General features: G+C 53.3%; 1 protein-coding gene across 1 annotated transcript in view; it reads right to left on the bottom strand.

Annotated features, from left to right (window-relative positions):
• Positions 1-1,425: 1,425 nt before the first annotated feature.
• The window catches only part of LOC140410329 (sodium/potassium-transporting ATPase subunit alpha-2), a 725,899-nt gene continuing 713,403 nt past the window's right edge, over positions 1,426-13,921 (bottom strand). The window contains exons 19-23 of the mRNA XM_072498323.1: positions 5,597-5,742; positions 5,264-5,394; positions 4,665-4,766; positions 2,545-2,636; positions 1,426-1,688 (exon numbers count right to left, since the gene is read on the bottom strand). Coding sequence (XP_072354424.1) covers positions 1,660-1,688; positions 2,545-2,636; positions 4,665-4,766; positions 5,264-5,394; positions 5,597-5,742 — 500 coding nt within the window. The 3' untranslated portion in view covers positions 1,426-1,659. The remainder of the gene's footprint in view (positions 1,689-2,544; positions 2,637-4,664; positions 4,767-5,263; positions 5,395-5,596; positions 5,743-13,921) is intronic.

Raw genomic sequence — 13,921 nt, 5'->3', positions numbered from 1 at the left:
TGTGCAGATTCCACACAGTCACCAAGGCTGCAATTGACCTCAGGTCTGTGGCACTGTGAGGCAGCAGTGCTAACCATTGTGCCACCCCTTTTACATTAACTGGCATAACAGCGAGGCAAGTTGCTGTTAAAACTGAAGTGAAAATCGCTTCTCAGTTTCCAGCAGAGGTTTCCACTCCCAAGTGTCCTTCGATAGTCCTTCCACTGCCCCTGAATTTTTGCGGATCTGACTGGCATAAGCAAAGCAATGAATCGCTATCATTCTCTCACTCTTTCGGTGTCTCATCTCTTCCCGTCTCAAAAATAAACTTGCTGTAAAAGGCTGCTGTCTGGTCTTTTACTCGAACCGTTTCACCGCTTCGTGCTACCTCCCCGACACTCTCCAAACCACAGCAGATTGTCTTCACTGAGTTGTTGTACTTTCTGCCGGAGGTGCTGGGCACTGCTACTCAACATTTCAATTTCCAATTTGACCTACGACCCATCAGAAACCACTATTAATGTTCCGAACTGAGTTGGTTACCAGGACATCTAGTTGCAGGTTCCTGTCTCAGGTTTGCTGTTTGAATTACTCTGCGTTTAGTTTAAACATCGTCATCTTGCAAAGTTCAGCATTCATGACAACGGACACACGGGTTTCATTGGCGGATGATCTGAGACGGGGCTGGAGTCAGCTGATGTTACCGAAGTGACAGTGAGGTTGAGGAGATGTGGGCAGACACTCTGCACTACATCCAGCAGACATGATAATCTCACCACCGGGAAGGAAATTTTCATCAGGCCATCTGGCGTGGCAATGTCATCATCGCAGCGATGTGTGCAGAGATTTTTGTCCCGTAACATAAACCATCCACTCATTCATTTTCCCAAAGCCTGTCCACCATCGACAAGGCACAAGTCAGGAGTGTGATGGAATACTCCCCACTTGCCTGGGTGAGTGCAGCTCCAACAACACTCTGGAAGCTCAACACCATCCAGGACAAAGCAGCCCCGCTTGATTACACCCCTTCCACAAACATTCACTCCCTCCACCACCGATGTGCAGCCTCAGCCGTGTGTACCATCTACAAGATACACTGCAGTAACTCACCAAGGATTCCTTCCAAACCCACGACCACTACCATCTAGAAGGACGAGAGCAGCAGATACCTGGGAACCCCACCACCTGGAGGTTCCCCTCCAAGTCACTCACCACCCTGACTTGGAAATATTTCGCTGTGACTGGGGCAAAATCCTGGAACTCCCTCCCTAACAGCACAGTGGGCGTACCTACACCTCTGAGTGCAGCGGTTCAAGAAGGAAGCTCACCTCCACCTGAAGGGGCAGTTAGAGAGGATCAATCTAACCAGTGACACCCTCATCCTATTGGAATTAATGTTTTAAAACGCTCACTCAAACACAGAGACAGATATCAACAGACACAGTCTTAAATGAGGGAGTCATTTTAATTAAAATGAGCAGAAATTTCTCGAAGACTTGTCAGGCACTTGATTATCGTGGAAGGGGACAGAGGAGGAGAGGGAGAGGGTAGGGAGGGTGAAAGTTTGGTCAGGGGGTGGGAGCAGAGACGACTGGAGCAGCATACGAGCTGAGTTGCTGTGAGGATTTACGTGAAGAAGGAGAGTTGTCCGAGGGACAGGAGAGGACGTGATGCGGAACCTCAGTAATACGTCTCCTGTTCAACCCAACCTGTGGAATAAAACCAGACACAGGTCAGCCTTCGGAAGATTTAGTCGTGGTCCTGAGGCCGGCAACGGAGGATCCATCCAGGCCCATTGTTCTCTCTGCACGGGAGAGTTTGTACACACTAAACCCCTCACCGTACCCGCACCACCTTCAGCTCCTGCACCCCAACACCTATACAGCCCTCCCCCACATACCCCTGTACCCCCAATCCCTCCCCTCCCAAACACCCCTGTCCCTGTACCAACAATCCCTCCCCTCCCCCACATACCCCTGTACCCCCAATCCCTCCCCTCCCCCACACCATCCCCTCCCCTCCCCCACATACCCCTGTACCCCCAATCCCTCCCCTCCCCCTACCCTCGCAAACACCCCTGTCCCTGTACCAACGATCCCTCCCCTCCCCACACCCCTGTACCCATCCTCCCCTCCCCCACATACCCCTGTACCCACAATCCCTCCCTCTCCCAAACACCCCTATCCCTGTACCAACAATCCCTCCCCTCCCCCACACCTCTTACCCACCATCCCCTCCCCCACATACCCCTGTACCCCCAATCCCTCCCCCTCCCCTCCCAAACACCCCTGTCCCTGTACCAACGATCCCTCCCCTCCCCACACCCCTTACCCACAATCCCCTCTCCTCCCCCACATACCCCTACCCCTGTACCCACCATCCCCTCCCCTCCCCCACCTCTCCCCTGTACCCACCAACCACTCCCCTCTCCCCACACACCTCCCCTCCCACTACATACCCCTGCACACCCCTCCCCCACATACCCCTCACCATCATCCTCTCCCCACCTTCCCATCCATTTCCACCTAGCATAACCCAAAGGGAATTTCCAGAAGGATTGCTCACCTCCAGGATGCCGGCGTAGGATCAGTTTGCGTACCTCGTCATAGATGAAGATCAGGAGGCTGTAGGGGAAAGCACAGAACCACCAGGGCAGCCTGCGGAGTGAGACAGAGAGTGAAACAAGGCGTGAGGGAGAGATAATACGGAGCGTCATTCCTCCGTAACCTCCTCCAGCCCCTACACCCCTCCCTATCTCTGTAACCTCCCTCACTCCCTACACCCCTCCCTATCTCTAACTTCCTCCAGCCCCCACAACCCTCCCTATCTCTGTAACCTCCCTCACTCCCTACACCCCTCCCTATCTCTGTAACCTCCTCCAGACCCGACAACCCTCCCTATCTCTGTAACCTCCTCCAGCCCCTACATCCCTCCCTATCTCTGTAACCTCCACCAGCCCCTACAACCCTCCCTATCTCTGTAACCTCCTCCAGCCCCTACACCCCTCCCTATCTCTGTAACCTCCTCCAGCCCCTACAACCCTCCCTATCTCTGTAACCTCCTCCAGACCCGACAACCCTCCCTATCACTGTAAACTCCAGCCCCTACACCCCGCCCTATCTCTGTAACCTCCTCCAGCCCCTACACCCCTCCCTATCTCTGTAACCTCCTCCAGCCCCTACAACCCTCCCTATCTCTGTCACCTCCTCCAGCCCCTACAACCCTCCCTATCTCTGTAACCTCCTCCAGCCCCTACAACCCTCCCTATTTCTGTAACCTCCTCCAGCCCCTACAACCCTCCCTATCTCTGTCACCTCCTCCAGCCCCTACAATCCTCCCTATCTCTGTAACCTCCCTCACTCCCTACACCCCTCCCTATCTCTGTAACCTCCTCCAGTCCCTACAACACTCCCTATCTCTGTAACCTCCCCCAGACCCGACAACCCTCCCTATCACTGTAAACTCCAGCCCCTACACCCCGCCCTATCTCTGTAACCTCCTCCAGCCCCTACACCCCTCCCTATCTCTGTAACCTCCTCCAGCCCCTACAACCCTCCCTATCTCTGTAACCTCCTCAAGCCCCTACAACCCTCCTTATCTCTGTAGACTCCTCCAGCCCCTACAACCCTCCCTATCTCTGTAACCTCCTCCAGCCCCTACAACCCTCCCTATCTCTGTCACCTCTTCCAGCCCCTACAATCCTCCCTATCTCTGTAACCTCCCTCACTCCCTACACCCCTCCCTATCTCTGTAACCTCCTCCAGTCCCTACAACACTCCCTATCTCTGTAACCTCCCCCAGACCCGACAACCCTCCCTATCACTGTAAACTCCAGCCCCTACACCCCGCCCTATCTCTGTAACCTCCTCCAGCCCCTACACCCCTCCCTATCTCTGTAACCTCCTCCAGCCCCTACAACCCTCCCTATCTCTGTAACCTCCTCAAGCCCCTACAACCCTCCTTATCTCTGTAGACTCCTCCAGCCCCTACAACCCTCCCTATCTCTGTAACCTCCTCCAGTCTCTACAACCCTCCCTATCCCTGTAACCTCCTCCAGCCCCTACAACCCTCCCTATCTCTGTGACCTCCTCCAGTCCCTACAACACTCCCTATCTCTGTAACCTCCTCCAGCCCCTACAACCCTCCCTAGTTCTGTAACCTCCTCCAGCCCCTACAACCCTCCCTTTCTCTGTAACCTCCTCCAGCCCCTACAACCCTCCCTATCACTGTAAACTCCTCCAGCCCCTACACCCCTCCCTATCTCTGTAACCTCCTCCAGCCCCTACACCCCTCCCTATCTCTGTAACCTCCTCCAGCCCCTATACCCCTCCCTATCTCTAACCTGCCCTATTCCCTGATTTTAAGTTTTGAGCAGCTTCTGCCTTCGCTCTTCGTTCCCTCCTTGCCCCTTTAAGATCTTCCTGAAACTTTCCTCTTGGTAGCGTATTCCAATACCTCCACAGTGTGTTCAGACTGACTGCCCTTGGGGGTTTTGGTCACAACATCGTGCAACCCATGATACTTTCCTGTACAATGCTCCTTGACCTTCCTCCTCTCTATCGCCTCCTTCTGTCCGCCACGTGCTCCTTTATCTCCCGTCCCGTACCCCATCGGTTTGTGATCCTCACTTAGTGCGTCTGCCCACCATGTTGTCCCCTTCCCCCGTACCTCTGGCGAGTACTTACTTTAGTGGGTACATGCGCAGTGCCACATCCATGCCTGGACAGTATGAGAGGAATGCTGCCAAGGCTGTTTCTTCAAAGAGTCCGAATATCAGGATTTTGTTCCTGGGTTGGGCAGAAGAGAGGGAGGGAGAGAGACAATGACTCAGTTGTTACTCAGCACCCACAATCACCCTCGAGCTACTCTCCCACTTTCTGCTCCCTCCCCGTGCTTTGACAATCACCCTCGAGCTACTCTCCCACTTTCTCTCTGCTCCCTCCCCGTGCTTTGACAATCATCCTCGAGCTACCCTCCCACTTTCTCTCTGCTCCCTCCCCGTGCTTTGACAATCATCCTCGAGCTACCCTCCCACTTTCTCTCTGCTCCCTCCCCGTGCTTTGACAATCATCCTCGAGCTACCCTCCCACTTTCTCTCTGATCCCTCCCCGTGCTTTGACAATCAGCCGCGAACTGCTCTCCCATTTTCTCTCTGCTCCCTCTGCAGATTTTACTATTGGTTAATCTCTAGATCACCCACACATCTTCCTCTTTAAGCTTCACGGGCACCTGGCATTCTTTCAGCAACTTTTCCCATTGTCAAACATCCCAACTGACCACCTACTTCATTCCTTGTTGGAAGATGGAATTTCGACGGGTCTTGCAAATGAGAAGGTCGGCCCACTGGACCACCACAATACTGGCGAAGAAGGCGGTGTGGCAGGTGAATTCCACAATCTTCCGTTGTTCGTAGGTCTGAGGGATGAAGAAAGGGAGAGACGAGGAGAGAGAAAGAGAGAGAATGTGTCAGCAACGTGAAAACTAATGTTCCACCAAAAATATCACCATTTCCCAAGAGGCTCCCATCTCCAGACTCTCCCCTCGGTGAGAGAGGGGATCGAGTGGCTCCCATCTCCTGACACGCATTTCTCTCTCTGTGTCCCGCTGTCACACTCACCCACTCCTGCCCGTAACTGTCCTCCAAGTCGTTTTTGGAACGATCATCCCAATCCAGCCGGATGTTGAGCAGTCTTGAAGGAAGGAATCCATTCTCAGCCAGAATAACGAAGTACGTGAAGAATCCGCCAAGGGCCTGAATCATGCCTGTCAAAGAGGGGGGGATTGGAACGGCTGGTTAGAATATATCACTCAAATCCACCCCCTCTCTCTCATTCCCTGTCTCACCAACCCGTCTGTCCGCCATGCGAACCCTCCATTCTCTCACTCCCTCTCTCATTCACTGTCTCACCAATCCGTCTGTCCGCCATGCTAACCCTCCATTCTCTCACTCCCTCTCTCATTCACTGTCTCACCAATCCGTCTGTCCGCCATGCTAACCCTCCATTCTCTCACTCCCTCTCTCATTCCCTGTCTCACCAATCCGTCGGTCCGCCATGCTAACCCTCCATTCTCTCATTCCCTCTCTCTCTCGTTCCCTCTCTCACCAATCCGTCTGTCCGCCATGCTAACCCTCCATTCTCTCACTCCCTCTCTCATTCCCTGTCTCACCAATCCGTCTGTCCGCCATGCTAACCCTCCATTCTCTCACTCCCTCTCTCATTCCCTGTCTCACCAATCCGTCTGTGTGCCATGCTAACCCTCCGTTCTCTCACTCCCTCTCTCACCAATCCGTCTGTCCGCTATGCTAACCCTCCATTCTCTCACTCCCTCCATCTCTCATTCCCTCTCTCACCAAACCGTCTGTCCGCCATGCTAACCCTCCATTCTCTCACTCCCTCTCTCTCTCATTCCCTCTCTCACCAATCCGTCTGTCTGCCATGCTAACCCTCCATTCTCTCACTCCCTCTCTCTCTCATTCCCTCTCTCACCAATCTGTCTGTCCGCCAAGCTAACCCTCCATTCTCTCACTCCCTCTCTCTCTCTCATTCCCTCTCTCACAAATCCGTCTGTCCGCCATGCTAACCCTCCATTCTCTCACTCCCTCTCTCGTTCTCTCTTTCACCAATCCGTCTGTCCGCTATGCTAACCCTCCATTCTCTCACTCCCGCTTTCATTCCCTCTCTCACCAATCCGTCTGTCCGCCATGCAAACCCTCCATTCTCTCACTCCCTCTCTCACCAATCTATCTGTCCGCTATGCTAACGCTCCATTCTCTCACTCCCTCTCTCACCAATCCATCTGTCCGCTATGCTAACCCTCCATTCTCTCACTCCCTCTCTCACTCTCTCTCTCACCAATCCATCTGTCCACAATGCTAACCCTCCATTCTCTCACTCCCTCTCTCTCTCATTCCCTCTCTCACCAATGCGTCTGTCCGCCATGCTAACCCTCCATTCTCTCATGCCCTCTCCCACCAATCCGTCTGTACGCTATGCTAACCCTCCATTCTCTCTCTCTCTCACATTCTCTCACCAATCCGTCTGTACGCTATGCTAACCCTCCATTCTCTCACTCCCTCTCTCGTTCCCTCTCTCACCAATCCATCTGTCCGCCATGCTAACCCTCCATTCTCTCACTCTCTCTCTCTCATTCCCTCTCTCACCAAACCGTCTGTCCGCCATGCTAACCCTCCATTCTTCCACTCCCTCTCTCTCTCATTCCCTCTCTCACCAATCCGTCTGTCCGCCATGCTAACCCTCCATTCTCTCACTCCCTCTCTCTCTCATTCCCTCTCTCACCAATCCGTCGGTCCGCCATGCTAACACTCCATTCTCTCACTCCCTCTCTCATTCCCTGTCTCACCAATCCGTCGGTCCGCCATGCTAACCCTCCATTCTCTCATTCCCTCTCTCTCTCGGTCCCTCTCTCACCAATCCGTCTGTCCGCCATGATAACCCTCCATTCTCTCACTCCCTCTCTCATTCCCTGTCTCACCAATCCGTCTGTCCGGCATGCTAACCCTCCATTCTCTCACACCCTCTCTCATTCCCTCTCACCAATCCGTCTGTCCGCCATGCTAACCCTCCATTCTCTCACTCCCTATCTCTCTAATTCCCTCTCACCAATCTGTCTGTACGCTATGCTAACCCTCCATTCACTCACTCCCTCTCTCGTTCTCTCTCTCACCAATCCGTCTGTCCGCCATGCTAACCCTCCATTCTCTCACTCCCTCTCTCATTCCCTCTCTCACCAATCCGTCTGTACACTATGCTAACCCTCCATTCTCTCACTCTCTCTCACATTCCCTCTCTCACCAATCCGTCTGTACGCCATGCTAACCCTCCATTCTCTCACTCCCTTTCTCATTCCCTCTCTCACCAATCCGTCTGTACGCTATGCTAACCCTCCATTCTCTCACTCTCTCTCTCACCAATCCGTCTGTACGCTATGCTAACCCTCCATTCTCTCACTCTCTCTCACATTCCCTCTCACCAATCCGTCTGTACGCCATGATAACCCTCCATTCTCTCACTCCCTCCATCTCTCATTCCCTCTCTCACCAAACCGTCTGCCCGCCATGCTAACCCTCCATTCTCTCATTCCCTCTCTCTCTCGTTCCCTCTCTCACCAATCCGTCTGTCCGCCATGCTAACCCTCCATTCTCTCACTCCCTCTCTCTCTTATTCCCTCTCTCACTAATCCGTCTGTCCGCCATGCTAACCCTCCATTCTCTCACTCTCCCTCTCTCTCATTCCCTCTCTCACCAATCCGTCTGTCCGCCATGCTAACCCTCCATTCTCTCACTCCCTCTCTCTCTCATTCCCTCACTCACCAATCCGTCTGTACGCCATGCTAACCCTCCATTCTCTCGCTCCCTCTCTCGTTCTCTCTCTCACCAATCCGTCTGTACGCTATGCTAACCCTCCATTCTCTCACTCCCCCTCTCTCTCTCTCGTTCCCTCTCACCAATCCGTCTGTCCGCCATGCTAACCCTCCATTCTCTCACTCCCTCACTCTCTCATTCCCTCTCTCACCAATCCGTCTGTCCGCCATGCTAACCCTCTATTCTCTCACTCCCTCGCTCTCTCATTCCCTCTCTCACCAATCCGTCTGTCCGCCATGCTAACCCTCCATTCTCTCACTCCCTCTCTCATTCCCTCTCTCACCAATCCGTCTGTCCGCCATGCGAACCCTCCATTCTCTCACTCTCCCTCTCTCTCATTCCCTCTCTCACCAATCCGTCTGTTCGCCATGCTAACCCTCCATTCTCTCACTCCCTCTCTCTCTCATTCCCTCACTCACCAATCCGTCTGTACGCCATGCTAATCCTCCATTCTCTCACTCCCTATCTCTCTCATTCCCTCACTCACCAATCCGTCTCTAGGCTATGCTAACCCTCCATTCTCTCACTCCCTCTCTCGTTCTCTCTCTCACCAATCCGTCTGTACGCTATGCTAACCCTCCAACTCTCACTCCCTCTCACCAATCCGTCTGTACGCCATGCTAACATTCCATTCTCTCACTCCCTCTCTCATTCCCTCTCTCACCAATCCGTCTGTCCGCCATGCTAACCCTCTATTCTCTCACTCCCTCTCTCATTCCCTCTCTCAGCAATCCATCTGTACGCTATGCTAACCCTCCATTCTCTCACTCCCCCTCTCTCTCTCTTTCCCTCTCACCAATCCGTCTGTCCGCCATGCTAACCCTCCATTCTCTCACTCTCTCATTCCCTCTCTCACCAATCCGTCTGTCCGCCATGCTAACCCTCTATTCTCTCACTCTCTCGCTCTCTCATTCCCTCTCTCAGCAATCCATCTGTACGCTATGCTAACCCTCCATTCTTCCACTCCCTCTCTCGTTCCCTCTCTCACCAATCCGTCTGACCGCCATGCTAACCCTCCATTCTCTCACTCCCTCTCTCACCAATCCATCTGTCCGCTATGCTAACCCTCCATACTCTCACTCTCTCTCTCATTCCCTCTCTCACCAATGCGTCTGTCCGCCATGCTAACCCTCCATTCTCTCACTCCCTCTCTCACCAATCCAACTGTACGCTATGCTAACCCTCCATTCTCTCACTCTCTCTCACATTCCCTCTCTCACCAATCCGTCTGTACGCCATGCTAACCCTCCATTCTCTCATTCCCTCTCTCACCAAACCGTCTGTACGCTATGCTACCCCTCCATTCTCTCACTCTCTCTCACATTCTCTCTCTCACCAATCCGTCTGTACGCTATGCTAACCCTCCATTCTCTCACTCCCCCTCTCTCTCTCGTTCCCTCTCACCAATCCGTCTGTCCGCCATGCTAACCCTCCATTCTCTCACTCCCTCACTCTCTCATTCCCTCTCTCACCAATCCGTCTGTCCGCCATGCTAACCCTCTATTCTCTCACTCCCTCGCTCTCTCATTCCCTCTCTCAGCAATCCATCTGTACGCTATGCTAACCCTCCATTCTTCCACTCCCTCTCTCTCTCGTTCCCTCTCTCACCAATCCGTCTGTCCGCGATGCGAACCCTCCATTCTCTCACTCTCCCTCTCTCTCATTCCCTCACACACCAATCCGTCTGTAGGCCATGCTAATCCTCCATTCTCTCACTCCCTATCTCTCTAATTCCCTCTCACCAATCAATCTCTTGGCTATGCTAACCCTCCATTCTCTCGCTCCCTCTCTCGTTCTCTCTCTCACCAATCCGTCTGTACGCTATGCTAACCCTCCAACTCTCACTCCCTCTCACCAATCCGTCTGTACGCCATGCTAACATTCCATTCTCTCACTCCCTCTCTCATTCCCTCTCTCACCAATCCGTCTGTCCGCGATGCTAACCCTCCATTCTCATACTCCCTCTCTCACCAATCCGTCTGTCCGCCATGCTAACCCTCTATTCTCTCACTCCCTCTCTCATTCCCTCTCTCAGCAATCCATCTGTACGCTATGCTAACCCTCCATTCTCTCACTCCCCCTCTCTCTCGTTCCCTCTCACCAATCCGTCTGTCCGCCATGCTAACCCTCCATTCTCTCACTCCCTCACTCTCTCATTCCCTCTCTCACCAATCCGTCTGTCCGCCATGCTAACCCTCTATTCTCTCACTCCCTCTCTCTCTCATTCCCTCTCTCAGCAATCCATCTGCACGCTATGCTAACCCTCCATTCTTCCACTCCCTCTCTCTCGTTCCCTCTCTCACCAATCCGTCTGTCCGCCATGCTAACCCTCCATTCTCTCACTCCCTCTCTCACCAATCCGTCTGTCTGCCATGTGAACCCTCCATTCTCTCACTCCCTCTCTCACTCCCTCTCTCACCAATCCATCTCTCCGCTATGCTAACCCTCCATACTCTCACTCTCTCTCTCATTCCCTCTCTCACCAATGCGTCTGTCCGCCATGCTAACCCTCCATTCTCTCACCCCCTCTCTCATTCCCTCTCTCACCAATCCAACTGTACGCTATGCTAACCCTCCATTCTCTCACTCTCTCTCACATTCCCTCTCTCACCAATCCGTCTGTACGCCATGCTAACCCTCCATTCTGTCATTCCCTCTCTCACCAAACCGTCTGTACGCTATGCTAGCCCTCCATTCTCTCACTCTCTCTCACATTCTCTCTCTCACCATTCCGTCTGTACGCTATGCTAACCCTCCATTCTCTCACTCCCTCTCTCGTTCCCTCTCTCACCAATCCATCTGTCCGCCATGCTAACCCTCCATTCTCTCACTCTCTCTCTCATTCCCTCTCTCACCAATCCGTCGGTCCGCCGTGCTAACCCTCCAATCTTCCACTCCCTCTCTCTCTCATTCCCTCTCTCACCAATCCGTCTGTCCGCCATGCTAACCCTCCATTCTCTCACTCCCTCTCTCTCTCGTTCCCTCTCTCACCAATCCGTCTGTCCGCCATGCTAACCCTCCATTCTCTCACTCCCTCTCTCATTCCCTGTCTCACTAATCCGTCTGTCCGACATGCTAACCCTCCATTCTCTCACTCACACTCTCTCCCTCATTCCCTCTCTCACCAATCCGTCTGTCCGCCATGCTAACCCTCCATTCTTCCACTCCCTCTCTCTCGTTCCCTCTCTCACCAATCCGTCTGTCCGCCATGTTAACCCTCCATTCTCTCACTCCCTCTCTCACCAATCCGTCTGTCTGCCATGCGAACCCTCCATTCTCTCACTCCCTCTCTCACTCCCTCTCTCACCAATCCATCTCTCCGCTATGCTAACCCTCCATACTCTCACTCTCTCTCTCATTCCCTCTCTCACCAATGCGTCTGTCCGCCATGCTAACCCTCCATTCTCTCACCCCCTCTCTCATTCCCTCTCTCACCAATCCAACTGTACGCTATGCTAACCCTCCATTCTCTCACTCTCTCTCACATTCCCTCTCTCACCAATCCGTCTGTACGCCATGCTAACCCTCCATTCTCTCATTCCCTCTCTCACCAAACCGTCTGTACGCTATGCTAGCCCTCCATTCTCTCACTCTCTCTCACATTCTCTCTCTCACCATTCCGTCTGTACGCTATGCTAACCCTCCATTCTCTCACTCCCTCTCTCGTTCCCTCTCTCACCAATCCATCTGTCCGCCATGCTAACCCTCCATTCTCTCACTCTCTCTCTCATTCCCTCTCTCACCAATCCGTCGGTCCGCCGTGCTAACCCTCCAATTTTCCACTCCCTCTCTCTCTCATTCCCTCTCTCACCAATCCGTCTGTCCGCCATGCTAACCCTCCATTCTCTCACTCCCTCTCTCTCTCGTTCCCTCTCTCACCAATCCGTCGGTCCGCCATGCTAACCCTCCATTCTCTCACTCCCTCTCTTATTCCCTGTCTCACCAATCCGTCGGTCCGCCATGCTAACCCTCCATTCTCTCATTCCCTCTCTCTCTCGTTCCCTCTCTCACCAATCCGTCTGTCCGCCATGCTAACCCTCCATTCTCTCACTCCCTCTCTCATTCCCTGTCTCACCAATCCGTCTGTCCGACATGCTAACCCTCCATTCTCTCACTCACACTCTCTCCCTCATTCCCTCTCTCACCAATCCGTCTGTCCGCCATGCTAACCCTCCGTTCTCCCACTCCCTCTCTCATTCCCTCTCTCACCAATGCGTCTGTCCGCCATGCTAACCCTCCATTCTCTCACTCCCTCTCTCATTCCCTCTCACCAATCCGTCTGTCCGCCATGCTAACCCTCCATTCTCTCACTCCCTATCTCTCTAATTCCCTCTCACCAATCTGTCTGTACGCTATGCTAACCCTCCATTCTCTCACTCCCTCTCTCGTTCTCTCTCTCACCAATCCATCTGTACGCTATGCTAACCCTTCAACTCTCATTCCCTCTCTCACCAATCCGTCTGTCCGCCATGCTAACCCTCCATTCTCTCACTCCCTCTCTCATTTCTTCTCACCAATCCGTCTGTACGCTATGCTAACCCTCCATTCTCTCACATTCCCTCTCTCACCAATCCATCTGTACGCCATGCTAACCCTCCATTCTCTCACTCCCTCTCTCACATTCCCTCTCTCACCAATCCGTCTGTACGCCATGCTAACCCTCCATTCTCTCACTCCCTCTCTCACCAATCCGTCTGTACGCTATACTAACCCTCTATTCTCTCACTCTCTCTCACATTCCCTCTCTCACCAATCCATCTGTACGCCATGCTAACCCTCCATTCTCTCATTCCCTCTCTCACCAATCCTTCTGTCCGCCATGCTAACCCTCCATTCTCTCACTCCCTCTCTCTCTCATTCCCTCTCTCACCAATCTGTCTGTCCGCCATGCTAACCCTCCATTCTCTCACTCCCTCCATCTCTCATTCCCTCTCTCACCAAACTGTCTGCCCGCCATGCTAACCCTCCATTCTCTCATTCCCTCTCTCTCTCGTTCCCTCTCTCACCAATCCGTCTGTCCGCCATGCTAACCCTCCATTCTCTCACTCCCTCTCTCACCAATCCGTCTGTCCGCCATGCTAACCCTCCATTCTCTCACTCCCTCTCTCATTCCCTGTCTCACCAATCCGTCTGTCCGACATGCTAACCCTCCATTCTCTCACTCACTCTCTCTCTCTCATTCCCTCTCTCACCAATGCGTCTGTCCGCCATGCTAACCCTCCATTCTCTCACTCCCTCTCTCTCTCATTCCCTCACTCACCAATCCGTCTGTACGCCATGCTAACCCTCCATTCTCTCACTCCCTATCTCTCTAATTCCCTCTCACCAATCCGTCTGTACGCCATGCTAACCCCCCATTCTCTCGCTCCCTCTCTCGTTCCCTCTCTCACCAGTCCATCTGTACGCCATGCTAACCCTCCATTCTCTCACTCCCTCTCTCACCAATCCGTCTGTATGCTATGCTAACCCTCCATTCTCTTACTCTCTCTCACATTCCCTCCCTCACCAATCCGTCTGTACGCCATGTTAACCCTCCATTCTCTCACTCCCTCTCTCACC

This window comes from Scyliorhinus torazame, chromosome 4, assembly GCF_047496885.1.
Source record: "Scyliorhinus torazame isolate Kashiwa2021f chromosome 4, sScyTor2.1, whole genome shotgun sequence".
NCBI classification, from domain to species: domain Eukaryota; kingdom Metazoa; phylum Chordata; class Chondrichthyes; order Carcharhiniformes; family Scyliorhinidae; genus Scyliorhinus; species Scyliorhinus torazame.
The sequence above is the reverse complement of the archived record's forward strand: the minus strand, read 5'-3'. Positions and strand labels throughout refer to the sequence as shown.